Below are 26,762 nucleotides of genomic sequence, written 5' to 3'. Positions count from 1 at the left end.
AGAGAGTGTCCTCACTACCTCCATCAAAGTCATGTTCTCCTCTGCCTCTTCCATCTGCAAGACCAGACTTGAGTGGTCTACTTGGCTGAGATGATCACAAGCAGTGAACTCAACAGAATGAAGGACTTATATCCCATCATAGCAAAGAGGAGGGCAGTGAAAATTGCTGACCCAAATCGTCCAAGCAGCCACCTTTTTGTCAAGCTGCCGGTCCGTCACCTCCTGAACCACACACCATTGGTACAGCTTTCTGGACACTATCCAGTTACTCAAATTCCCCAGTGCATAGCAACCCCTACCCAACTACCTCAAAACTTTTTGTGTAATCATAGTGCTATTGCAGTGTCTATTGTTTGATGTCTAGTCCACTGTATAATTTGTGGTTACTGCACTATGTGATCCTGCTGCACTGTTTGTTGCATTGTCTGTTGTTGTTCACTGCAGTGTATATTTTGATTTACTGTTTAAAGTTACACATGCAACAAACTGAAACAGATACCTGTGAGCACAACGCATAGGCAATAAAGTGTTTCTGATTTTGATATATGACCATGTGTGTTGTGGGATGGGCAGTGGCTCGAGGAGACCTGCTGGTAACTGGCATGAAGTACAAGACTGGGCACAAAATGAACAGGCTTTGAAAAAAGTTCTCCACTAGAATTTATTTCCTACTAACATTTTTGAATGCCAGGATGCCCAGTGCTGTGTACCCATTGGCAGACTTTTTTTTTTTTTTTGCATGTTCTGAGGTACATATGCCTTTGCTGGGGGACTTTCAGCTGGAGTGGATTAATTTTGTTGTGCCCTTAAAATATCATCCAGCGTTTCCCAGTTGACAGATGCTGCAGTGCATGAATCAGGCAAGATGGTTTCTGTTTTTTGACATATGGATCCAGGTCTATGTATCAAGGGTATAGTTAAATCTAGTGAAGGAGAGGGCCCACGTGGCTTGGTCTGGATTGAGTCTTTTTGATTATTTGACATACTTTAGGTTTCGATGGTCAGTGAGGATGAGAAATGGGTGTTCCACCCCCTCTAGGCAATGCTGCCACTATTTTAGTGCAGCTTTAATGGTGAGCAATTCCTGGTTCCCCACACTGTAGTTACATTTGACATGTGTTAGTTTTCTTGAAAAGAAGGCACAAGGGTGCATTTTAGCATGGTTACCATGATGGTGAGACAGCTATGCTCGCACTCCATTCTCAGATGGGGAGACCACTACTATAAATGGAAGTGAGGGATCTGGATGGTGGAGTATGGGAGCTTTGGTGAAACATTCCTTTAAACTTTGGAATGCTCAAGTGGCTTCCTCTGAACACTTGAGTATCTTGGGTTTCCTCCTTAGAAGTGACATCAGAGGGACTGCTGCAGAGCTGGATCCCTGAATGAACTGACAATAGAAATTTGCAAATCATACAAACCTTTGCAGTTCTTTGATGGTTCAGCATTGTAGCCAAGACGTGACTGCTTCAAATGGTCTATTTCTATTGGTCTATTTCTACACCACTTTCATCATGGCTATAGCCTAGAAATGTATCTGAATGTTGAAGGTTTCCAGTTTTATGAAAAAGTTGTTCTCAAAGAGCTTCTTTAGTACTGCTCATACATGGTGGATGTGTTCCATCTCTGAAGCTGAGAGGATCAGGATGTTGTAGATGTGCACAATAATGCAGTGATTCAAGAACTCTCTCAGGATTTCATCTATGAAGGCCTGTAAAATAGAGGGAGAATTAACTAGGCCATAGGGCGTGACCAAATATTTGTAGTGACCAGAAGTTTTGATGAAGGCCATCTTCCACTCATCGCCTTCTCTGATGCAGATGTTGTAGGCATGTTTGAGATCCAATTTTATGGAAATCTTTGCTCCTCTTACTTGTTCAAGAGGTGAAGGAACTACAGGGAGAGGACACTGGTACCATGGCAGTGTTCAGACCACAGTAAACTATGCAGGCCACCATGTTTTTTGTCCACAAAGAAGAACTCAGCTGCTGCATGTGAAGTGCCAGTGCTTCTTTGATGTAGCCTTCCATAGCTTTCATTTCAGGAGACAGAAAGGATATGCATGACCTCTAGGATGCACAGAACCAGCTAGTAGTTCTCACGGTTTCAGGGGCAGTGAGGAAGACGTTTTGCAGCTTTCATTTTGCTGAACACATCAGCGAAGCTGAGATATAGGTAACAGAGAGAGAGACAGTTTTTAAAATGCTGAGGGCTCCAGGATATGGGCTCACATTCTTTCCAGGAAATTATTGGGTCATGGGTGGTCAGCCAGGGTGAGCCAAGAACAATAGGATTCTAGGGTGATTTTGTCATCATAAATGAGTTTCAGTATGTAAGATGCCTGTGTGCATATGAAGGAGAATAGTGCTCTCTATGATTTCCCCCCTCCCAGTGGAGTACCATCTAGAGCTTTGACAGTCAGGAAGCCTGTGAGAGGGGCAAGGGTAATATTCATCATCTTTGCTACCACTTCATCCATGAAGTTATGGGCTACTTCTGGTAAAATAATTTGCATGTGAACACCCTGATAATTTTCAGGCAGGGTAATTCTTTTACTTTCAGTCATTGGTGTAATGGTTTTGTTCACCTGGTTTTGTCGGTGATTTTCAGCTCTCAAAATGCATGTAACTTAAAATGTGCCCCTTATTTCCAAGGTACAAACAATCAAGTTTAATCATCAAGTTAACGTTGGTGAGGTCCAGCCACAGAAAAGCCAGGTCTCCTTTGCCTTCCTGCACTTTTCGGATCAGCTGGGCGACAAGTCCTGTGCGGTCAATGCACCCAGACACCTTTGGGACTCCCCTACCTTCTGCACGGAAGTGTTGATATAGCATTTCCTCGGAAGAAGCTCTGTCAGACATCAGGGAAAAATACTGAACAATACTTTGCCTTCAACACTGAGGAGAGATTGTACTGAACTGTTAAATGTTAATTGATTTCTCCTTTTTCATATTCTAGACACCATCCATGAATTTCTTCTGCTGGGTAACTTTCCCCCCTCCTCCATACCAGCATGATAAATCTCTACAGACTGTGCAAATGTAGACCATGTAGGGCACTTTGCTGGGGCTTGGTGCTGAGCTTGTTCTGGCAGCTCTAACAACCTCCTGGACCTCCTTCAGGGTGGGCTCCTTAATATTGAACTGGAAGGTGGGTTCTGTTGGAGATATCAATGTCCTACATTTTTCCAGCTCTTGCTCCCTTGCTATATCACTATAAGTGTCTTGGAGGTGCTGGTCAGTCTCCTCTTTGGAACATGCAAGGTGGCTGCTTCATTTTTGCACAAGAAGCTTCTTGGTAAATTCAAAGTGGTTTGCAATGAAGGCTACACATTTCCTGGCCCTCACCCTGCTTCTGTGCAAATCAACATGGTGCAGGGTGATAAGCTTCTTCCTCACTGTGTTACGGAGCACAACTAGCACAGCCCTGTCCTCTTGCTTGTCTCCTTGTACTATGACCTTAACAACTTCAGCTCTTGCCTTAGGTGGTTGATCTTTACCTTCTGACAGTTAGGCCCCATGATTTCTGGTCACCTGCTCCTTTACACCAAACCTGTCAGAGGCTATGCTGATGATGATTATACATATAGACCATAGCTTCTGGTCTACATCACCTCTGCCTGTGGTTTCAAGGACCCTATCCACATCCTCATCAAATTGCTACCATTCATTCTCCTTGTTGGCTGCAGGCCAAGTAAACCAACAGTGTTCTGATTGCATGCTCTCGGGTTGGGCTTGTGATGTTTGCAGGCACCTGGCTCTGTGGAATGATTCTGGACCTGACTCCTCCTGAGTCTTACCAGGTGCTTGACCTGTGCATGGCACCACTTGCCACCCCATCAAGTATCTCATTTTGGCCTGGTGGATCTTCAGGGGATGCAGATTTTTGCAGACTTTGCCACATTCACTGCACTCATAGTCATAACGCCATTTGCTTGGATCATTGCCGGTATGTCCATCCTGTTGCCGCTCCTGGGCACCCTGGGAGTATAACTCAGTGGGGCTCTCCATAGCTTTGTTGTAGGTTCTCCCTCAAAGGATCTGCTAACACTCACTGCTCTGTGTAGAACTCCAGTGTGTGAGGGTGTGGAGGAAGATGTGAGAGACAGGTGAAATCTTAACTGAGCTCCAGGCTCACATTTATTCAGACCATGCTTTTCAGCACATTTTCAAAACTCAAGAGAAAACACTCGCAGCTTTTGCTCCATCAGGTTCAAGTTAACGCTTCTTGGTGTGTGTAATTGTGTGAGTGCGTGTGTGAGTGTGTGTGTCTCATGAGCTTTGCCAAACGGTCTTGCACTCTCTGTCTCTCTCACTCAGGGGTTACAGGCCACCCTGAAGGCAAAGACAGACACAAATAAGTAGACTGCCAGTACTCAGACACAGGTGAGAATCATCACGCAGACAACAGAATTGTCCACAGCTGATGCTTGACCATGCCCCTGCTGCCACATCCTGGTTCCTATCTTTCTGTGCTGTCTCTCCAGCTGCTCTCACATTATTCGTGGTAGTCATTCAGCTTATTCCTGAATAAGTCACTGGCCTAGCCATTCAGACTGGTTTTAGCATACACCTTATGATGCAACTTGCACTCATCATCAGTGTTGTAACCCGGGGTGATTGGGTGTTTTGGATCATTCAATACAGACACCCTTACACTTGTGACCTAGCGGGGGTGAGCAGGCCTTGGCTAGCTTATGTGTTCCACAGATTACCCTGCTTGTCCTATAGCATCACAAACATGTCTAATGCAACCAGAAGCATACAGGCTCCCCAGTTACTAAAGCTATAGCAAATCCCTCTGGCACCATTAATGCATGTTCAATGCCACTGGTTGCATATGGATTCCTTACACTGCACAAACATGCCTATCTAACACAACCAGAACCATACATGCATTAGCATATGACATCAGCACAGCCAAACCTCCTATGGTGTTCCTTGGCATTCCTCTGGATTCAGTGTCATTCATGTTTATGGCAGGCTTGGATGACATACAATGCGGGATATGTGGTCTCTGTGTTCTGGTGAAATTATCAGTACAGATGTCTAGCTGGATGAACTCGATGAATGAGAATGATTCACCACAGCATGCTAATTCATTTTGTAGCATGTCAGTAAGGCCCTGGCAAAACACCATCTTCAGTGACAGTTTGTTTCATCCACTGTCTGCTACAAGAATGCAAATGTTAGTGCATAGTTAGATGTTGTTTGTTTACCTTTCTTGAGTGAAAGATTTTGTCTTCTCTAGAAAAGTTTGAGAGTGCATTTGCAAACATAATAGCACATTGCATAAGAAATACTTTACATTTTCTAGGAGAGCCATCATTTGTGTTGGGTAAAACTAGACTTGGGCAGAAATGTTTAACTTCCAGATTAGCGGAAGAGTTATTCATGTTGGGACGCAACTACAGAGGTTCGTATTGAGGTTACTGCCTATAGACCTTTATGATCTATTCCTTCACGGTGAAAATGTTTTGAAGTTGTTGAACATAATTGCATGATAGCAGCTGATCTTGGGATGAGAAGGCAGAGCAGAGTTAATGAACATCTGCTGAATCCACATTATAAGGTGAGGGCTTTTGTAACAAACAGGACCTAGAGAAGTGTTGAGGATCCATACTGCAACAATTATCCACAAATCCAATATCATAAACAGTGCCCAAATCCATGCCATACACAATATAGGCTTAGAGTATCACAATCCAGAAGACAGATCCAAAATCATGGTCAGTAAACAGGATATCAGTAAAAAGGGGTAATTCAAGATGGGAAAAACTAGACAGACAAGGCATGGTCATATACAAGAATCATTCAGGATAACAACTGCTCAGACCTTACTCTAATAAACTTAGCAAATGACAAGGCTTCATGTCTAACATATTGTCAATGTGCTTTTTATATTTTCAGGGTAGTAAAATTTGATCATCAAGTTTGACCAACAAGGAAAAGTTCAAAATATAGGGGAATTTGTGGTGTGGCAATTGACTGTGGCTGGTGTGACACTGATCAGTGGTTCTCAACTGGTTTTGCTTCAGGGTGGAAATTTTATGTTGCACATCAAGTTGCAATCCAACACTACACTAAAATTGTTTATCATATGGAAGTAAATGAATAAATTTATATTAATTTTGTATAATAATGCTATTAATATTATTAATAATTTCTTAGGCCTAATTTCTTAGGCCTAATAAAGTTGGATAATAATCATTTACTACTCAGATAACAGGAAATAAATCAACTTACATATTGAGTTGTTAAGGTTGTACCTCATAAGTATGTACAATGGAAAATATCAGTTTAGTAAATGCAATGTATATGCTTAGTACAAAATTTGTTAGGTAGCAGAGATGGTTGCAGTTGCAGGTAAGGTTTATTAAAGTTCAGCAAACAATCCAAGATGTTAGGCAAGAGCAGTGTTAATAACAGGCAGGGGGATCAGGCGATCAGTAAATAAAATGTACTAGACGAATCCAAACTCGTGAAAACCAGGAACAAATAAAGTCAAAATAAAAGAATAACATGAACAATAAACAAAGGCTTGGTAAGTCAGGCTATGATACACTTAGCATTACTTCACAGTGAGTGAGTGTTTTGTATGTATTTATATAGTGTTGTGGTGATTGAGTCCAGATGTGTGCAGTTTGTAAACAGGTGACTGTGAATGTGAGAGTCCTGGTGAGTGCTGGAAATCATAGTTCATGGTGGCCATGTTTTTAGCTGCAAGGTGTTCTGGGAACTGGAGTTTGATGCCAAATCTGGTGCTGACAGGACAGAACCACAACTCCTCCCCCCCCAGGGGACCTCTAGGGTGAGGGCCTGGACATTCAGGGTGCTTGGCATGGGGAACTCTTGGCATAGGAGGGAGTCGAGAACATCATTTATCAGGATCCAGCATCTTTCTTTGGGGCCATAGCCCTCACCCTAAATAAGGTACTAGAGTTTACCTTTCTTACGATATGAGTTGAAGATGGTTTTGACAATGTTGGCTGGTTGCCTCTCAATGTCTACGGATGCAGGTGGTGTTGTTGGGGACACATCTGTGGCTAGTTGTCCTGGTATGTTGGGGTTTAGGTGGGATACATGGAAGGAGCAAACCTGCAGTGGCGAGGTAGGTCCAGCTTGTACATGACCTCTTTCATGCTGTGCAAGATCTTGAATGGGCCAATGTACCAAAGACTCAGTTTCTTTTGCAGCTCATGGTGCTCCTGATGTCCTTGGTGGACAGCCATAGGATCACCTTGATCACCTGGTTCATACTGTGGGGTTTCTCCTCTACGTAGGTCTGCAAAGACTTTGTGCTACCTTTTCGAGGTGTTGGTGGGTGTGCTCCCACACACGCATGCCAATCATCTACTGCAGGGTAAAGTCTGTGGGGTTAGCATTTCACGGGAACAGGAGTGGTTTGTAACTGAGCACACACTGGAATGGGGTTAACTGAGTGGTAGAATGACATAAGGAGTTGGCCCAGGGGAGGAATCAAGCCCAGTCATCTTGGTTCTCAGCAAAGAATGTCCTTAGAAATCTAGTGATCTCTTGGTTGGCCGTTAGCTGGTGGGTGATAGTCTGAGGTTATGGTGACTGTGAATCCCAGCTTCTCCGTGAAACTGGTCCATACCTAGGCCAGGCAGTGGAATAAAGTGCACGGACTTAGAGAACCATTCAGCAATCACCATAATGTCAGTGTGGGGGAGATTGGTGATAAAGTAGACTGCTGGATGGGACCATGGTTGCTGTAGCATGGGTAAGGGAACAAGTTTCCCTGCAGGAAGGGTTCTAGGAACTTTGGCTTGGGCACATGTTAAGCATTACAAGATGAACTTATCTTTGAGCATGTTGGGCTACCAGTATTTGTGCTGCAGGGGTTTTGGTGTGTTCTTTGGGTACCTGGGTGGCCAGTTGCAGGGGTGGTGCCACACCTCTGCCTAAGAAATAAACCAAACACTGACCCAAATTTTGAATGACAAGTTGTACACTCAATATGAAACATGCACAACTATTAAATGCATAAAAATAACAGTAAGATTTAACAAGAACAGAGCTCAAGCCATAGTCTATGCAAATCAGTGGGACACCTGAGTGTGTGATTTCATTTTGATAAGTGTCTCAAAATCAGGATGGCATGATCAGATACATTTGTTGATTCATCTAATTGGAGTGCATAATAGTCATTTGCATGTTACCTTCTGCTGCATTATGTCTCAGATATTCCTCAGTCATATCTTGTATTCTCCTCCATTGGAGATCAGGTTTTGTTCAGTTGATTTGTGGCAGATTTGTTCCTTTTTGCAATGCGATGAGTGAGTTTGTGCTCGCTCTTGAACAGTGTACATGTTTTTGATAATTTTTTGAGATGTGTCCAGCTCCCTGTGCTTTCTTTTGAAAAACTCAACAGGGTTGTCTTTATGTCTTTTTTCATTTACTTTGCATAGTTTCTCCAGCCTTTTATAAGAAGAGGGAATTTCACTCCATTAATCTATGTTAGCACCAATTGTTAACAGATAAACTGTGACATGACTGAATTTTTCATTGGCTATAACAGCCAAAGAGAGCATTCCTTATTATTATTATTATTATTACTTTTTGAAGCTGTAATTTTTTTCCATTTTGTTATGTTTTATGATTTGTATTTAGCACCTCCCCCCCCCCCCCCATAAGATTGTCAGCTTATTACAACTTCCCATGGCCCTGTTAATATTCTACGAGCTAGCTTAAGTTAACTGAATATGCTGCCATATACTTGTTTTGGCATATGTTTTGATGAATGTATTAAGTTTTTACTCCTCCTTATCTTGGTTATTAATATGTGAGCTTATTTTCTAAGGCATTTCAGAAAAAAAAACAGAAATTTCCGCCCTGCAGATCATGGATTGTTCTACTACAACAACAACAACAACAACAACAACAATAATGTTTGAAAAAGAACTCATTCATTCATCTTCAATAACCATTGTATCCTGGTGTCAGTGGACCCATAGGCTATCCTGTTTCTATTTTTGGAGCAGACAGATGCACAAAATCCCAACACTTAGTCTGCACTGGGTCTGCTGCCACAGGAAACTGGAAGATTTCATTTGATGCCTGCCCTCTTTTCTCCCCTTGTTTTTAAGCCTTTAGCAATTTTTAGTGATACAATGAAACCTTTCCATTCACTACAACAACTCCAGACTCTGTTTCTTACCAACATTTCTCATATTAAAAGCCCTGATTCTAGTTTATCTTTGTGCATATGAAAGCTGTTTCTCTAAGAATTACAGCAGATTCAACCACAGATGGGGCTACCTGTAAGAAAATGAAACTGAAAATGAAATGATCACATTTTCTCCCTGTAGGTTTAGTACAACTCTGAGTTCAGTAGAAGTTCTGAACTCTATTAAAGAAACAGTAAGAAGACAATAATTTCAAAATGCAATCAGCCTGAAGTGCCATATAATGACTCACAGAGACTGAATGTAGAACATGAGTATAATGTGACAAGCAAAAAGGCAGGTAAGAGGCCATTAGCTATGCTGCTGTCATTGTGGAGCATTATGTGGATTACTCCTCTTTGTATTCATTATTGTGTTGGGGAAAAAAAACACCCTGAGGACCAGGTCCTTATCCTGTTGCTACCTCCAGATATGGTCTGACAATAACCAAGGCAACATCCTATTTAAGGGACAAAGTGTTCAACACATACCAGAGATTTACAAGTCAGAATCAAGTCTCAAAACTTTAGTTGCGCATCATAGTTACCAGTCAAATCATGTACAGTCTTACCGCCATTCAATAAAAGCAGACTAGTGAGGATTTAATAGTGAAATTGTGCAAGTTGGTATTCAGACCTCAGACATAACAGACTTAAGTGCTATTCAGAGAACAGACTGAAGTGCTATTCAGAGAATTGCGAGAGAGTTGTGCATGTAGAGCAGAGTTTGACTAAAACAGAGTCATGTCTCTGTTATTTGTGATTATGACCCTAGATGTCAGCCCATTTTTAAGTAAGTCCAGTGCAATTGTCTGACATTTTGTTGTAACCCTAATATGTTATGCTGATACTTGTGTTTTGGGCTGTCAGTACACTCACAAACTATGGAATACTATTCAAGGCCAATATTAAATACATAAATATGGCATTATTAATGAATTAATAGTATCATCCACAAAAGTCCACACCATTTTTTTTTTCCATGGAGGACATCAGAGGAGACAGGATCTTGATCAGAGGCATTGCTTATCTTGAGGAGAGAATTTCTTATGGAAAAATTATTAATTTAAAGTGAGCTGTAAGCGTAGCAGATGAGTGCTCAGTCAGCTTATCCTTCAATCCCAAACCATGGGCACACTTTCTTTACAGGAGTATGCATAAAAGCATGATAAAATTGCCTACATTGTGTGCACAATTATGATTTAATGTCAACTTCAAGTGAGCTGTAAGAATAGCAGATGACTGCTCAGTCAGCATATCCTTCAAACTATGGACATGTTTTCTTTATAAGAGAGCATAAAAGGTAGCTTGCATAAAGGTGTCATAAAATTGTGTGCACACATTGCAATTTCATTTCCTTTATTTAGTATCTCATAGCTTCCTTAAGTTGTGTGCACAACTACCAGCACACAACGTTAAAAACAAATTCATAAAATGCAAAATTATATAATGTTCTGCATCAAGTGCTATTTTATAAGTTCCAGAGTAATAAGGGGGAAGCCATGTTGTTAAATTAAAGTGATTAATTAAATTTAATTTTTTTTTAAATAAATTGAGTCTTGCTTTTATGTTACATTATATAATATTTCTCAGCAAAGAAAAAAAATGTGATGTGCTTCTCTAGTCTGCATTTTCTATCTCCCAATATTTTCTCAGGATAAAAGGCAAGTGCTTGGGTTTAAAGGCAGCAATCTAGACACAATTAAAACACCTGTCTTTAAAGGGACCATACTATTAATTAAATATTTAATAGTATCATAGTTATGCAGAGTGAATTCAGGTATATTGGGTCATCAGGTAAATTGAGACAGTTAAATGTAACAGGATTTATCTTCTGGCCTGATAAGTGAAAATCAATACTGAGCTTTTGCAGTGGAGCTGCTTGATAGAAACAACATGACTTAATTCATGTGACATATAAGGGGGTGTGGACAGCATCAGAAAGGAAATGGTTGCACAATTGCACTATTTGTCCATGTAGTACACAGTTATAGTGAAGTGAAGTGACTTATGGCCAAGTATGGTGACCCATACTCAGAATTTGTGCTCTGCATTTAACTCCCATGCACACACACAGTAGTGAACACACACACCGTGAACACACACCCGGAGCAGTGGGCAGCCTTTTTTTGCTGCAGCGCCTGGGGAGCAGTTGGGGGTTCAGTGCCTCAGTCGTGGTATTGAGGGTGGAAGAGAGCACTGGTCATTCACTCCCCCCACCTACAATTCCTGCCGGACCTGAGACTCAAACCCACGACCTTTGGGTTCACCTTCGGGTTGTAAGTCCAACTCACTATCCATTAGGCCATGACTGCCCTTATAGATAGACTTATAGAAGGAATTTATTTACAATTGCACTATCTGTTGTCATCCAGATGAGGATCGGGTCCCTTGTGAGTCTGGTTCCTCTCAAGGTTTCTACCTCATATCGTCTCGGGGAGTTTTTCCTTGCCACCGTCGCCTCTGGCTTGCTCATTAGGGATAAATTCATACATTTAAAATTTATATCCTGAATGTATTTATTTCTGTAAAGCTTCTTTGTGACAGTGTCCATTGATAAAGGTGCTATACAGATAAAATTGAATTGAATTGAAATAGACCCCAAAAAGCTTGAGGTAGGTAAAATGACATATGCTTTGGCTGATTTTTTTTTTTCATAAAATGTAAAAAGTTATAAAAAATTTTTATGACTAATATTTTAGACATATTTATGATGCATGTATTTATAAGATTTACTACTGTAAAAAAAAATAAGCATAAAGGTAGTATGTACCTATGTTTATAATTTAATTATGTTCAAGATGTCCCAAATTACCAAACATAATTTGAGACACCATGGTTCAGGTTAATTGGGACAGTAAGTGGAGAACGAAAAAGTGAAGGAATGTAATGGATGGATGAATGGATGGATGAAACACTACTACAAAATTTAACTATGCTTAAATGATGCACTGATAGATTTTATGTGCATTAGATGGTGTTTTTATGAAGCATCATAAGCAACGGGGTAAATAAAATGGGAAATATAGAATGTTTCTTAGGTCTACCACTTATTATCCAGAATGTTATACTTAGTGTACTGCATTCATATAACTTTAGAGATTTTTATGCTGATGTTTTTTTTTTGTTAAATCCCCTGATATGCGGCTACTGCAAGCAATAAATAATAAAATGTTATTTACATTTTAGGGTGTTTTTACTATGATTCTAACTTAAGCTATTCATATTGAATTTTAGAAAAGATTGGTTATGAATTATTACAAATATTGGGGATTTTCTAAATCCTGATATTGTTCTAATATTAGAATATGGTGGTGATGAATTTGGAGATTTTGTTGAAATCCTATTGTTGAAATTTGATCTATTGATGCTAAGATGAAGTATGCTACAAATAAGTATTGTTTTGAATGAGTCATTGAGGATAAAATTAAAGGCCTAATCTAATGAAAATATGTCCTAAATTCCCAAACCATCATAATGAAAATGAAAAAATTATAAACATATGTACATGATTTGAACTAATTTCATGCTTTTTTTATTGCAGTACATCGTGTGCAACATAAAAATGTGTGAAATATTAGTCATGACAATTTTGACTTTTACTTACCAAGCCAGAAAGTGCTGCTGAAAGTTAAACTGTCCTGATATAGGATGCTAAAATATACCTGAATTTTGTCATTAACTTCACTTTGTCTTAGAAATAAGTTTCAAACATAAGCCACTATCAAAATGTCTTCCAGACAATGAAAAAGTATTTTGTCTACTTTGTGGTGATAGCCCATCCTGATTATTTTCTCACTGTAAAGGGCATCAAAATATTTTGGATATATTGGATCCAAATGTGTTTCCTGGCTTTCTCTACAGACATTCTCTAAACAAACTGACGATGACAATAAATGATAACAACATACACTTTATTATATTTTTTGTATTGTTTTATTAATAACAGACTTTTCTGTTGCTGTCTTTCATTTTATAGAAGATTCAAGGATCAAATAATGCAACAATTAGTATGCTAACTTAGGCATTTAGACAATACGCATAAACAATTGCTTTTGACACAACAATTTAAGATCACAGTTGAAGGTGAAGTTTTTTCTTTTTAAAACTGCTAGAATTTAAAATGAATTTTATAATTCTGTCTATGATCTATCTTGCTCCATGCCACACTTCCACCGCCTACTTGGAGTCCAATAACACTGGAACCACTTTACAAAATCTGCTCGAGATGAGTTTCTGTCTGCCATTTTCTGCCAATGCGAGCTGTTTGCCACATACTGCAAAGTCTTCATAAAGTCAGCAAGAGCTGCTGCAATGTTTAGCACAGTACACCAACCCCCCCCCTCCCCTCCACGTTGCCAAACACCCTAACAGCTGCACATTTTGTTATAGGTGTATACTTGTTTTTCAGTTACAGAGACTGTGTGATTTTGTTTGTGAATTTAATAATCCTTAATCTTATTTGGGGAATATGATGCAAATGGATTTTATAATGACATGAAGTACAACAAATTATATCATTCACATGAACTATGTAATGTAGCTTCAGATGGAGCCATTGTAATAGATCAAATATTAAAGATAAGTTAGGCAAGGATGGTAAATTTAGGTTGGTTAATATGTGAACGGTTGTATCCATGGATGTCAACTACATTCAGTATGAGGAAAAAATGCTATACCTTATGGCCTTGCAACTTGAACAAATGATCTATGATTATCTCAGAACCAGTCTAAGTTTTACTGCCAGTCAGAAGACACTTTCACTCCATCAGTTCTGCTAAAATACAGTTTAGTCCTACAGGTTTGACAAATATGGATAAGATGATAGAACTGTCTCTTGTCCTAATTCATCACTCTGTTTATTGCTGATACAGATGACAGTTGGATAGTGATCTATATACTATCTGTAAAGTAAGCACTGCACCAGACAGCAGGGCCAACTAACCATTTCACTACAAGAGAAGTCTCATGGAAGCCCACATTGACAAACTAGACCTAACTAGTTAAGCTAGCAGGTCTAAGTTTAATAGGACATGAATTGTATCACTCTTACAGAGGTGTGCAGTTAAATTATCCACAAACCCAAATCTATTGGAGTGTGGTAGTGAAGTTTTGATCTAACCTGCCTACAGCAGATGTGTTTTTGAGTACATTCCTATCACAGAAGTTTCTTTGCTCTGTACATTTATCCTACCTGATTCACCTTCTGCTGTTGTGGATGGTCCCAATTTATGTCCAAGACTCACCCTTGCTGCAGTGGATAATGTCACTTGGATACTTTAGTCTTCTACATAAGAACCGCTGGTTCTTATGACTTTCTGTGCTTTTCCCTGAAATCTTATTCCCAATATGCTCATACTGAATATCCTTTCACCACACATTTTGTCTGTTTGTCTTTATAGTATACAGAAGTCAAATAATAATTTAGAATCCCAATATCTAGTACTACCCAGAAGTGAATGGGTTCCCTTCTGAGTCAGGTTCCTCTCAAGTTTTCTTTGTCTCTCAAGAGTTTTTCCTTGCCACTGACACTTACTCTTACACTTACTCTTACTGGCTTACTCATTAGGGATCTAAATCTACATACAGATTTCTGTAAAGCTGCTTTATTACAATGTCTATTGCTATAAGCACTATACAAATAAAAGTGAATACAACTGAACAATACTGGTGAATACAACAACAATACTGGATACAGTGTTAAGGTATGACTGTTGCAAATTCTTTTTCTATTACTATTATTATTCTAATTCTTTAATTCAAATTAAATCATTTATTTTTTACAGATTACAAAGCAAATTAATGTAACAATAGAACTAAATGCAAGTTGAAATTTAGCCAGAGGCTTTCGTGATGAATAAATTACTAGTGGTTACCATGATGATCATCAGAAATGGCTGGCAATACTTTTGAGGTTGATTGATGAATTGTTTCGAAAGTCATGGCAAAGTACCTGTTGGTGAGTCAAACATCTGTGCCACTTATGGAGACCAGAACAGACAGAGTGGTCTGCAACTTCTGTGAAACCAGTGATTATTTGTATTATATTGTTCTCAAAATGCTGCCTGGATTTTTCTTGACCACCAGTCATTTCTAGTATTCCATTGTAGAATACAAACAAACACATTTTTATCCAAAATTTGTGGCATGAGATGCAGCTGTAAAAGCAACAGATCCATGTTGGTGCATGATCAGATTTTTTCTGTATATTCTGTATATTCCAACAACTGGGTAAAATCTGAGGAGAGAATATTGACTGTTGTGGAGGACCAGGATTCTGAAACCAGACTACATCTGCCATGGGCCATGCTGACTTGTGAAATTAGCAAATTAGAAAATGTGTAGAGCAATTTAAATGATACTATTCTCACTATGGCAGATTTGTTGTCACAAGAATATGTAGTCTATTTATGTGGTCTATATAGCTTCTGTTTTGAAATATGCATTCACCATCCCATGCCCCCCTCCCCCTACTCTCTGTGTCTCTGCAGAAAAGCCACTGGCTCGTGGACCACCAGGAGGTGTTCTTGGCATTCTGGGAGTAGTGGTTGTGTTTGGCTTGATTGTAGGTGTCATGGTCACCATCTGCATGGTGTACAAGCGTGGACAGAAAACCCGCACTGAGACTGACAACGATCTGTAAGTATGGATGAATGAATGCGAAACAACTTGGAAAAAGTGACAATGAGTAAAAAGTTAGATAACTGAGCTGAAAGACTGTCAACCTCACTATGAACAGCACCCCAGTTAAAACAAGAAACCTGCTGATGGAACAAAGGTGCAAAGTGGAATGGAGGTAGTGAATTTGGATCCATTTAAATGAGTGGAATCCAAGACACAACAGTACAACTGAATATAAGGTGCAATTAGGAGAATGTGCGAGACTGTGCAAACTGTTTAAGGTTAGTCCATGTGCAGAAGGAGGGGTGCATGTGTACAGAGGAGAAAACTGTGTACAAACTGTGCAACAGTGTAAGTTGATCTGAGTGTAAACCACAATGTGGGGGTTGAAAAATGGGGCATTTGTGGCATTGTGAGAAGTTTTGTATGTTGATTGCCAGGGGGAAGAAGCTGTTCCTTAGCCTGCTGGTATAGCAGTGAAGGCTCCTCTAGTGCTTCCTGGATGAGTGAACAGTCTATGGTTGGGGTGCAGGATGTCCTTGATGATGCCTTCACCCTTCATAGACAACGTCTGTGATGTCCGTGATGGAGGGTAGCTGTGCAACAGTAATGTGTTGGGGGGTGAAAACCACCTGTTAGACGGCCCTCTTGTCAGAGACTGAGCAGCCACTGTACCATACTGAGATGTAGTTTGTCAGTATGCTCTCAATTGTACAGTGATAGAAATCACTAGTATCTGAGTAGTTAGGGGAGTTTTCCTCAGTCTCCTCAAGAAGTAAAGATGCTGATGTGGCTTCTTGATCAGGGTGGAGGTGTTGACCGCCCAGGTGAGGTCCTCAGAGATGTGGACACCCAGGAACTTAAAGCTGGCTAAACACTCTAGCTCAGGCACATTGATATAGATAGAGGTGTGTGTGGCTCCTCTTGGTCCACTGGTAGTCCACAATGAGCTCCTTGGTCTTCTGAGTGTTGAGAATCAGGTTGTTGTCAGCACACCACATCACTAGGTCCTGGACCTCCCCTTTATAGGCCATCTCTGACACCACTGTGGTGTCATCTGCAAACTTGATTATGGAGTTTGAACCATGAACAGGTATGCAGTCGTGGGTGAACAGAGTTTGGAGGAGAGGGGTAAGGCAAACAGCCCTGTGGGATGCCAGTGTTCAGTATGAGGGTGGAAGACATGTGGCTGTCAAACCTAACAGACTGCAGTCTGTTAGTATATATACTGTGGTCCGTTAGTGGGAAAGTCCAGGGTCCAATTACATTGGGAGGTGTTGATGCCAAGGTTGGTCAAAATGGAGATTGAATGGGTTAACAGTGTTAAAGGCAGAGGAGAAGTTGATCTAACACTAGAGCTTGCCAAAGCTTTATGGGACAAGATTAGGATCCATGTGCAGGAGAGTTATTATAACAGTCCACAGTACAAAACTCAGACAAAAAATAGGCCAGGGTCAATACACAGAAATATCTCAGAGCAGAAGGGAGATCCAAAGAGCATTCAAAATCCAGGAACAGTGCAAACACCATAAACATCAACAGATAGCCAAATCCAAAGGGGTAATCCAAACAGGAGAATGAAGAAACTATGTCATACACAGAGAATTTACACAAATGAGAACAAGCAGCAAGGCTTCATGGCATGTGTGTGAGTGTCCATGTGCTTTATATATCTAAGTGACAGAAAATGTCACTTGACAAGCATGAAGAAGAGTCCTAGAATTGGGGTAAGGGTGCCCTCTGGTTGTGTGGTTGTGAAATGTCCCAGGAAGACATGACATACTGTGACATCTAATCTGCACCAATCTTTATATTCTAATCTGAGACAATGGTGGGTCAGTAGTTGAGGCAGTACAAAGTTGCCATTGATGGGTCCTCGAACAATGCCCTTAACTCTCAACTGTTCAAGCTCAACTGTAAGATACTTTCAATAAACTTGTCTGTCCAGTGAATAAATGCAAATCATATTGTTTTTCTTCACCAAGAGGATGATATAAATGATATAAATAAACATGTAAGTAGTCCAACCATGTAAAGAGATATGAAGAGGCAAATGAAATAAAATGGACATTTCAACTTCCAACTTGCAGAAAAAAAGAGAGTCTCTAAACAAATGACATTCTCCCTTGCTCTTCTCGCCCTCATTCGCTTCTCTGTTTATTCCCCTTGTAAACAGCAGCATTGTGGCTGATAGCTGTGTGACTCAGACTCCAGCCCCTGAGGTTCAGGCCCCAGAAAAGGTTGAGCTCACCAGCAGGAAAGTAAAGAGCTGAACTAATCTCTTCTGCTATACAGTCTTCCCCCTAAGTTCCCCCATGAAAGGATACTCTCAAAGTCTATTTAAGACACTCCCTGTTGCCATTATTTGGGCACATCTGGTGTGGCAACTTATAGGCTACTAATAGGAAGTGGTTGGAGAGGACTAAAGACTAAACTGTGCTTAGACCTGTAGACCTAAAGTGTAGTACAGTACTTCGGACAAACAAATTTTTGTTAGAACATTTTCTTCTTCTTCTTCTTCTTCTTCTTATTTACTGTCTCCTTAAGGGTGATTCATTAACTAATTCAGTAAATTAATTATAATTCAGATAAAAATATAGCTGTACTGTATGCACTGTAGAAACGGACAATAGATCCACTTTGTTCAGTATGTCCATATTATTTCTCCTGAATTTGGTTTGTATTTCTCTTTGTGTTGTTTTGCAAGCATGGAATTGTTTGCAGTTTATGCTTGGCCTGTTGGATTGCTTATTGAAATATCAGTGATGTTGCAGTGACAATGTTGGTCTTTGTAGTTGTTTTTGTTAAGTAATGTAATGTTATATGGCATTATAAACTAAACAGTATTGTACCATACATAATCAAAACCTGAAAAATTGCCTTTAATTATTTGTTTTAAATTTGATTTTTGTGCCATGAGGCTGGTTTGTGCAATTTTGCATATCATATTAAACATGTGGGCAAGTACTAACAGGCCCAATATAATCTGCAATGTTTCCTGAGTTGTCTCACCAACAAAAAGAGAAAGAAAATGGACATTGTTCTTTGTTGTGTTGAATAAGTAGCATGCTGCCTATTATTTAACCCTATGCAGCACTATAAATGGATGGAACATGGGTAGAATTGTTTGTATAATTTCTTGTTTCCAGTGTTGGTAATATAGATGGTGTTTTTTGCTGAATTATTGAATTATTGTGGGGCATTAAATTATTGTGAGGAAGCTGGATAGGAAAATAAACTGGCTTTCATTAGCTGTGCTACCTGGTTTCTATGTTCTAGCATGTGCTTGAAATAATCTACATACAGTTACACATCCCAGTAAACACCATATTTTTTGCATGTATTCGCACATATTACAGTTGCACAAATTATATTTGCACATTTCTCAATCACAAGTAAAATTAACACATTTAACATATTTTCAAGTCCCTTGTCTGTCTGTGTGCTCTAGGTGATTTTCTGTGTGCACCTTTCCAGCAAGGATGTGATGAGGTGGTGAGTGAGCTGAATCTGTGAATGAATTGCCTATAATAAATGCCAAAGTCTAGGAATTTCTGAAGCTCTTTGATGATTTTGGGAACTGGCCAGTGACAGCACTGACAATGGACTATGAATAAACCCCCTCCTTACTGATAACATTGCCTAGGAATGTGACCTTGGGGACAGGAAATTCATATTTCTCATTTTTGACATAGAGCTGGCTCTCTAAGAGTTATTTTAGGACGCTCCTGACATCACTAACATGGACTTCCATGGACAACACAAGGATGTCGTCAATATAGGCGAGGATGTATCTCTCCAGGTTGCCATTTACAATTGCCTAGAAAACAAAGTGGGTTCAATCCTGGTGTTGCGTTACTGTGCGTGGAGTTTTTTGCATGTTCTCTCTGTGTTCATGTGGATTTTCCCCAGGTTTTCTGGTTTCCTTCCAATGTCCAAAAACATGCCACTAGATGGATAAGCTAAGATAAATTTATGCATGTGTGAGTGCATGGTGCATAGCAATGGACTGGTGTCCCTTCCAGAGTCCCCTGGGGTAGGCTCCAGGCTCCCCTGTGACCCTGTGTAGGATAAATGATACAGAGAATGGATGGATGGAATGGATGTGTCGTTCATTAATAAATCACTGGCAAAACACTGTGGTATAAGAGGAGTACTATGTCTGACTTACAAACTCAAAAACTACACAAAATACTCAGTTTTAAAGTTTGTTTAGCCTGTTTCTTTATTTGTTTATCTATATTATTATTATTATTATTATTATTATTATTATTATTATCATTATTATTATTATAGCAGTTGCAGATGCATTTTGAGTTAAAGGAAAGCTTAAAGTTGGAGGTACTGCAGCATACTCAGCATCCGTTCTTGCTGTGTCCTTGGTGCCCCCAACACTCCAAAATATGTCAAGTGCACAGAGGGCTAGAAACCCAAAATAACTACTCCAATGAAAGAAAAGGCAGAAAGACAGAACTGGAAGTTATTTTGACTTACTTCAATGCCAGAAAAAATATTTAGCATTGTAACATCACATGAAAAGTTCAAAGTCTAGAGACAAATTACAGAAAACCTGAATTAGGTGTGTGGTGAGAACAAAATGGTGTGGCATGAAAACAGAGGGGGAAGAAAAAGATCTATGCTGTACCCAGGTGATCATGCCCACCAAGCATGTCACCCAGGTAAACTGCTATTTTTAAAATGTCTCAGCCTACATGCTGGAAGTGTTGCACAGCATTAAAAGATAATGCTGTGGCAAACTGAACCAATTTAATAGCCAGTTTTGCACTAAAATTCCTGATGTGCACTAAATTTTCCATCAGCTGAGGCATTTGTTTACAGCTTATGGCTATGCACAGATCAGCCCTTCCTTCATTTATACAGTGGCATATCTTATGTTATTATTGAAGGACTAGTTTTTGTCTTATGGCTTTGTGTTGGCTCACTTTCTTTATTTTTCAAATTCTTTAATTAATATCAGTAATATAAAATGAACAGGTTTTACAACATTTTCTCGATGGTATTCTTAGTCCCTGACCCAGTGAACTACATGAAGATGTGCTTTTGATAGAGACTATAAAGCATTTCTATAAGTCATTCTGGATAAGGGCATCTGCTAAATGCTGTAGTAAACATAAAAATAAGCAATTCACACTTAACAGTATAATCCATATATAAATGTGCAGTATTCTGTGCAAATTATAAGATTTGAAGCCTAATAATCAATGATTATATTATTTAGTCTTATGCAGAAATTTACACTCATGAGCATGAAATGAATATGAACATTTTTCCAAAATTTTAGGATTTTCATGAATACTAATAATAGTTCATGAATAAATAAATAAATAAATCCATTCACAAATCCATTCCAGCTTGATAAATGATGCCCATTGTGTGTGAAAGTCTAGGTTAATTTTTCAGAGTTTGTAAATCGGTGACAGATGTGCATGATGAGTAATTAGGGGATTGTGAAGATGGGAGTCATGTGACTGACTGTGTATGCTGTGCTGGCTGTGATGATAGAGCAGGCAGATGTGACACTTACATGAAAAATGTCGTTATTTTTAGTTATAAAGTCATTCATAGATTATATAATATGTTAAAGTGACTAGAAACAGTACTGAAACAAGAAGCAAGTGAGTTGCAGCCCAGATTCAACCTTAGTCTGAATACAAGTACATTCACTGGTGCATGGTAAATGGTGCATCTCATGTCATGTATTGATTTGTCTCAATCTGCTGACCAATTCGAAGGGAAAAATCATTTAAACCCACAGAAAAACTTTTGAGATCTGGCCATTGCAATGTTTTCAACATCAACTGTTCTGCTTGCAGTTGAAATAAACTTGATATTATTTCAACTGCATGCAGAACAGTTGATGTTGAAAATGTTGCGATGGCCAGATCTCAAAGGTTCTATGAATGACTTTATAGACAGTTTTCATATAATTGTCAAATTTGCAGCATAGTGGAATTTAGACTTTTTGCCCAGCCAACTGCAAACAAAGTCCATGGGCCTTCAGTAGATAGACTGAGACAAACTGGGGTCTCCTGTATGCAGCCTCACTGCATGATGGTCAGCCAGGAGAGAGGCTTTGTTGTCTTTTTTTTACCCTTGACTTTGGCAACCTCGGATGTGTGAACTTCATGTAAGCAATAAATTAAAGGCCTGTCCAGAAATTCAAGATTTGGACTTGAAATAAATGGTGAATACAGAGAACTTTTCCTGAATAAATATTGATGTATGTTTTGCACTTAAAACATTGACTTAAAAAGAAACCAACTCTGAATATGGCAAATAGTTTGTGAAGGGGCCCTTTTTTACCTAGGTATTAGCTCATGATATATGCATATGAATGTAAAAAACTTAAGCTTAGTACACCAGAGAAATGGGATGTTTTAGACAAAGTTATAAAAATTCTTTACTCTTCCTCATTTTTACTACAAATGCTGTTCTGAAGAGCTGTACTGCATGTAGGAATGGGAGTCTGTAGGTTTACAATGGAAGATACACTATATGGTCAAATGTATTGAACATCCCATTTCAAAACCATGGGCAGCAATATTGATTTGTTCCCCCTTGTGTGGGAATGTGTCTGTGGGATTCGTGCCCATTCAGCACCAAGAGTGCAAGAGGTCAGGCACTTCTGTCAGGCAAGATAGTCTGGTGTGTAGCCATCATTTCTTTTCATCCAAAAGGTGATCAGTGTGGTGCAGATCAGGGCTATGTGCAGGCCACTCGAGTTATTCCACACCATTATTGGCAAACTATGTCCTTATGGATCTCATTTGTGCACAGGAACATCCAGGATTGTTTTCCTTTTGCATTTTGCAGAGAATATAATTTAATTTTGAGTAGAGGTGTAGAGTATGATTATGAAAGTTTCTTGTGTTAAATGTTTTTTTTTTTTAAATAATTTCCTTGAGCTGTATGTATTGCAAATAACAATAATCGGGTATGCTGCATTTTTCTTTGATAATGTTGAAGGTCATGAACAAGCCATCAGTAAATAGCTGTAGATAAGATAATGGGCTGAGAATATGAAGGGCTAGTTATTGATTAGAAACATTGGATCGTTCCATAATGGAGTGTGATCAGGAGCAATAGTTTGAGCATTCAACAGGATTTTTCTATGGCTTTAAGAGATAAGTGTCATAAGCGCAGTGTTCATACGATATGTTCAGTGTTACTGCATTTTTGGAAAATTTCTAAAGTTACTTTGAAGAGCAAAGGTGAGATAAGAGGCTAGAATTTTAGGTCCAAGTGATTTGTGATTGCGCATAAGAGAAAATGGCCTTAATGATTTCTTCAGTGGAAAGAGGGGTGTCCATTTATTCTGACCGAGCTTTAGTTAGTTTGGGTAAGGAGACACTGTTCAGAACTGTTTGAGCTTCTTCCATTAATGTTTTTGTGTCTGAAGTGTATAGATTGGAGTAGAAAGATTTGAAAGCATTGATTGCTGAGGGGTCATGAATAGTCTCCCTAGATGAATGTAGGATTTATCTGATTATTGATTTTTTTTTTTTGGTTGTTTTAATTGAATTGCTAAGAATTTTCCTTTTTTATTTGCAAACTTGAAGTGGTGTTGTCTTATATTATATAACAATGGTATAATTCTGTTTTATATTCTGTTTTTTTTAATAGTCATATTCTGGTCTTTCTTTTTGTTCGAACATTATTTTTATATATCCTTTTCTCTCCCATTATGACATTTGCAGTTTTCCATAGTGAGCATGCTTTAATGGCAGGCTGGTCATTGATTTTGATAAGTGCTGTCCATTCCTATTCAAAGTATTTTAGAAATTCTTTATCATTATGTAAAGAAGTGTTTAAAAAAACCATCAGGGGGAGGGAGGGCTTGATATTTTGCCAAGAAATTAACATTAATTAGGGTGTGATCTTATACAATGGATATAAAAAAGTCTACATGCCCCTGTTAAAATGGTAGGTTTTTGTGAAGTAAAAACAATAAACTAAGATAAATTTTGTCAGAATTTTTTTCCACCCTCAATGTGAAATTACAATGTATAAAAATGAAGTGAAAAACAATCAGAAACATTTTAGGGGAAAAATAGGAAAAATAAAAAAGTTACAATAACCTGGTTGCATAAGTGTGCACACCCTTTTACAATTGGGGATGTGGCTGTGTTCAGAATGACGTTCAATCTCACATTCAATCTCATGTTCAAAAGTAATTATCACACAATTAAATTATTCTGATTAACACCAAAAAAAGACCAACTGTTTCTGTAGGATTTTCTTGACATCTTGGGTTCATCTGACTGCTGAAGCCATGGTCCACAAAGAGCTTACAAAGCCTGTATCTCACTTTTCGAAAGATATTGACCAGGAGAGCGGTGTAAAAGAATTTCCAAAACATTAGATGTACCATGAAAGACCGTGAAGGCCATCATCAACAAGTGATGGCTTAACCAAAAGAAGATCAATGTTTTTGAATGGCCTAGCCGGAGCCCAGACCTGAATCCAACTAAAAATCTGTGGGGTGACCTGAAGTGAGCTGTGCACAGGAGATGCCCTCACAATTTTTATATCTACTGTATAATAATGCTACTATTTACTGGATTGATTATTTTGTGTGTAACTGAATTGTTGGTTAAAAAGTAGTCTATATGGGAATATGATTTGTGATAAGCAGGAGGAATATACTGTAATTTGCTACTGGGGATTTGTTATATCCAGATATCCACCGGTCCATAATCTTAAATATATATTGTTTAAGCAAAGATGCAGAGTGAGTCGCTGTTTTGATCTGTACTGATGATGAATGACCTACGCTTTGATTCAGAACTATGTTGAAGTCAACACCAAGGATAAGAGATCAGTGTGGAAATGTAGATATATTTGAGAAAAGTGAGTTGAGGAATGTCTCCAGAAGGACCATTAATGTTCAGCAGAGCTAAGCTGTCTTTTCCAATGGTGCCTTTAATAATAATGTAGCAGCCATCTGGGGCCGTCAATGTTGTGTTTTTGGAGAAAGGTATATTCTCCCCAGTCACACCACATTCTTTGAGCTATATATGGAATTGTAAGTATGCCCAATCCATTTGGCCAGGGGTTTCCAAACTTCTGCCTCTGTAAACTGGATATATTTCTGAGCATTAAATGGTCTGAGCTTGGACTGAATTTGCCTTTTTTGGGTCATGAACGGTTTTGTGAGTGGGCATTGAGTCAACATGATGGTGGATGCAGCAATGATGCTTTTAACAGTCTGAACTTGTCAGCTTGGTTTGCAAGACTTTGATCAGTGTTTCTGGATTGTCAGTACCGGTTTCAAGAATTCGAGAGAAAATTAGGTTCTCTCACATACTTCTGGTTTGTATGCCCAGAATTCATATTCATTCTCATTCTCACTCTCTCTCTCTCACTCTCTAGTTGTGAGGAAAGTGACTGAGTTTTGGAGGTCTTTGTTGGAGTTCTTTGAAGGTTGTTATCTGCTGGTATGTAAATTCTGCGCTGGTGCATAAGTTTGACTTCTTGATGTAATATCCCAAGGATGTCAAGTTTTTGGTTGATCAAATCCAATACACTGAGTTGTATTTTGGTGATGACCAGGAGATGTCCTGTTAAAATGGCATCAGTAATAGATGTCTGAATAGAAGACTGCACCTGGAGAGTGATGTCATTGCCTATTGAAGCTGGTATCAGAAAGTTATGTCTGCTTTCTGCACCTTTATCTGTTGGCTTGATCACAATGTAATTTCTTTTGCTGAGATCTTTCAGGGCTGTGTATTGTTCTCTTGCTGAAGGTGTATAGAATTATTTAGTTGAATTATATTTGGAGAAATCAACAAGGTTCTCAAAAGCTTCAGGAAGTCTAGATAATGTAGTTTGGTCATCCTTAAAATGTAGTCTGAAATGCCAGAAAAAATCTTTACTGTCAATAATGGCAGTAAATTAACTGGATAGATATAAATTTAAGACTTTTGGATAACACAGTGAGCTCTGTGGACTGACTATGGTACTGACTAGTTTCTGGTTAGAATTAACAGGTGGGTCAGTTCCTCTGGCTTCGGTGTCTTCATAAGTCTTCTTAACTGCAGCAAGGTTTATGTTTTCAGTATTTTCTATTTTAACTGGCATAGTTTAATTCATGAATTTAATTCTGACATTAACAATTCATTGAGAATACTAAAAGTAAGTATAACAACACAATCATATGAGAAACTAGTGTACAAATGCACCAAGACTTTAGTAATACATGTAACATTAACAAAGAACTAAAATACTGCAAAAACACACATGGTAATTAGGATGGTGAGTAATGGGAACACGCAATAACAGAACACAAACCGGGAATAAATAGACAGCATGATTAACTAGATACAAGACACAGGTGACACAGATAACACTCTGTGACAAGGAGGAAGGAGGGGCCAGGCTGTGAGGATGCACACCTGGTACTGAGTTGTCTAATCAGTGGTAGATAGTAATAAAGGAGTGGCTGGAAACACCTGAGGGGGAGAGGGAGAGGGAGAGAGCGAGAGCGAGAGCGAGAGCGAGAGCGAGCGAGAGAGCGAGAGAGCGAGAGCGAGAGCGAGAGCCTCATGCATGTTTTATGTTGGTGCTACGGCTGTGGTTTCTATTATGTTTGAGTTCTGTTTATTACTAAACGTCACGTTTGAGTTCACTCGGTTCCTGCCTCCTCCTTGCCTGTCAGGGAGGATTGCGGTGCTGAGGAAGTGTGGTGCTGGAGCAGTCACCAGAGGATGGAGGAATCACCACCGTTGGCCTGAAAAGGGAAGGAGCTGCTGCTGTCCGCCTGGGGACGGAGGACCTACTGTGGTCCGCCAGGAGGCAGCGGTATGGCTGCCATCCACCTGGAAAGGGGAGGAGCCGTAGCTGTCCGCCAGGAGGTCCTGTGCCAGCGCAGGGCGTCGTGGGGGATCGCTTCCCGGCTGGCCGAGGACCAGGTGACAGTGTGTCTGGGCACGGCT

General features: G+C 39.3%; 1 protein-coding gene across 2 annotated transcripts in view; it reads left to right on the top strand.

Moving 5' to 3' along the window:
- nectin1b (nectin cell adhesion molecule 1b) overlaps nt 1–26,762 on the top strand; it is a 165,812-nt gene that overhangs the window by 95,398 nt on the left and 43,652 nt on the right. For both annotated transcript variants that reach the window (XM_053235185.1, XM_053235186.1), the window contains exon 6: nt 15,678–15,825. In XM_053235185.1, coding sequence (XP_053091160.1) covers nt 15,678–15,825 — 148 coding nt within the window. The remainder of the gene's footprint in view (nt 1–15,677; nt 15,826–26,762) is intronic.

The sequence above is a fragment of the Pangasianodon hypophthalmus genome, chromosome 6 (genome assembly GCF_027358585.1).
Source record: "Pangasianodon hypophthalmus isolate fPanHyp1 chromosome 6, fPanHyp1.pri, whole genome shotgun sequence".
NCBI classification, from domain to species: domain Eukaryota; kingdom Metazoa; phylum Chordata; class Actinopteri; order Siluriformes; family Pangasiidae; genus Pangasianodon; species Pangasianodon hypophthalmus.
This window is presented reverse-complemented; position numbering and strand designations above follow the sequence as displayed.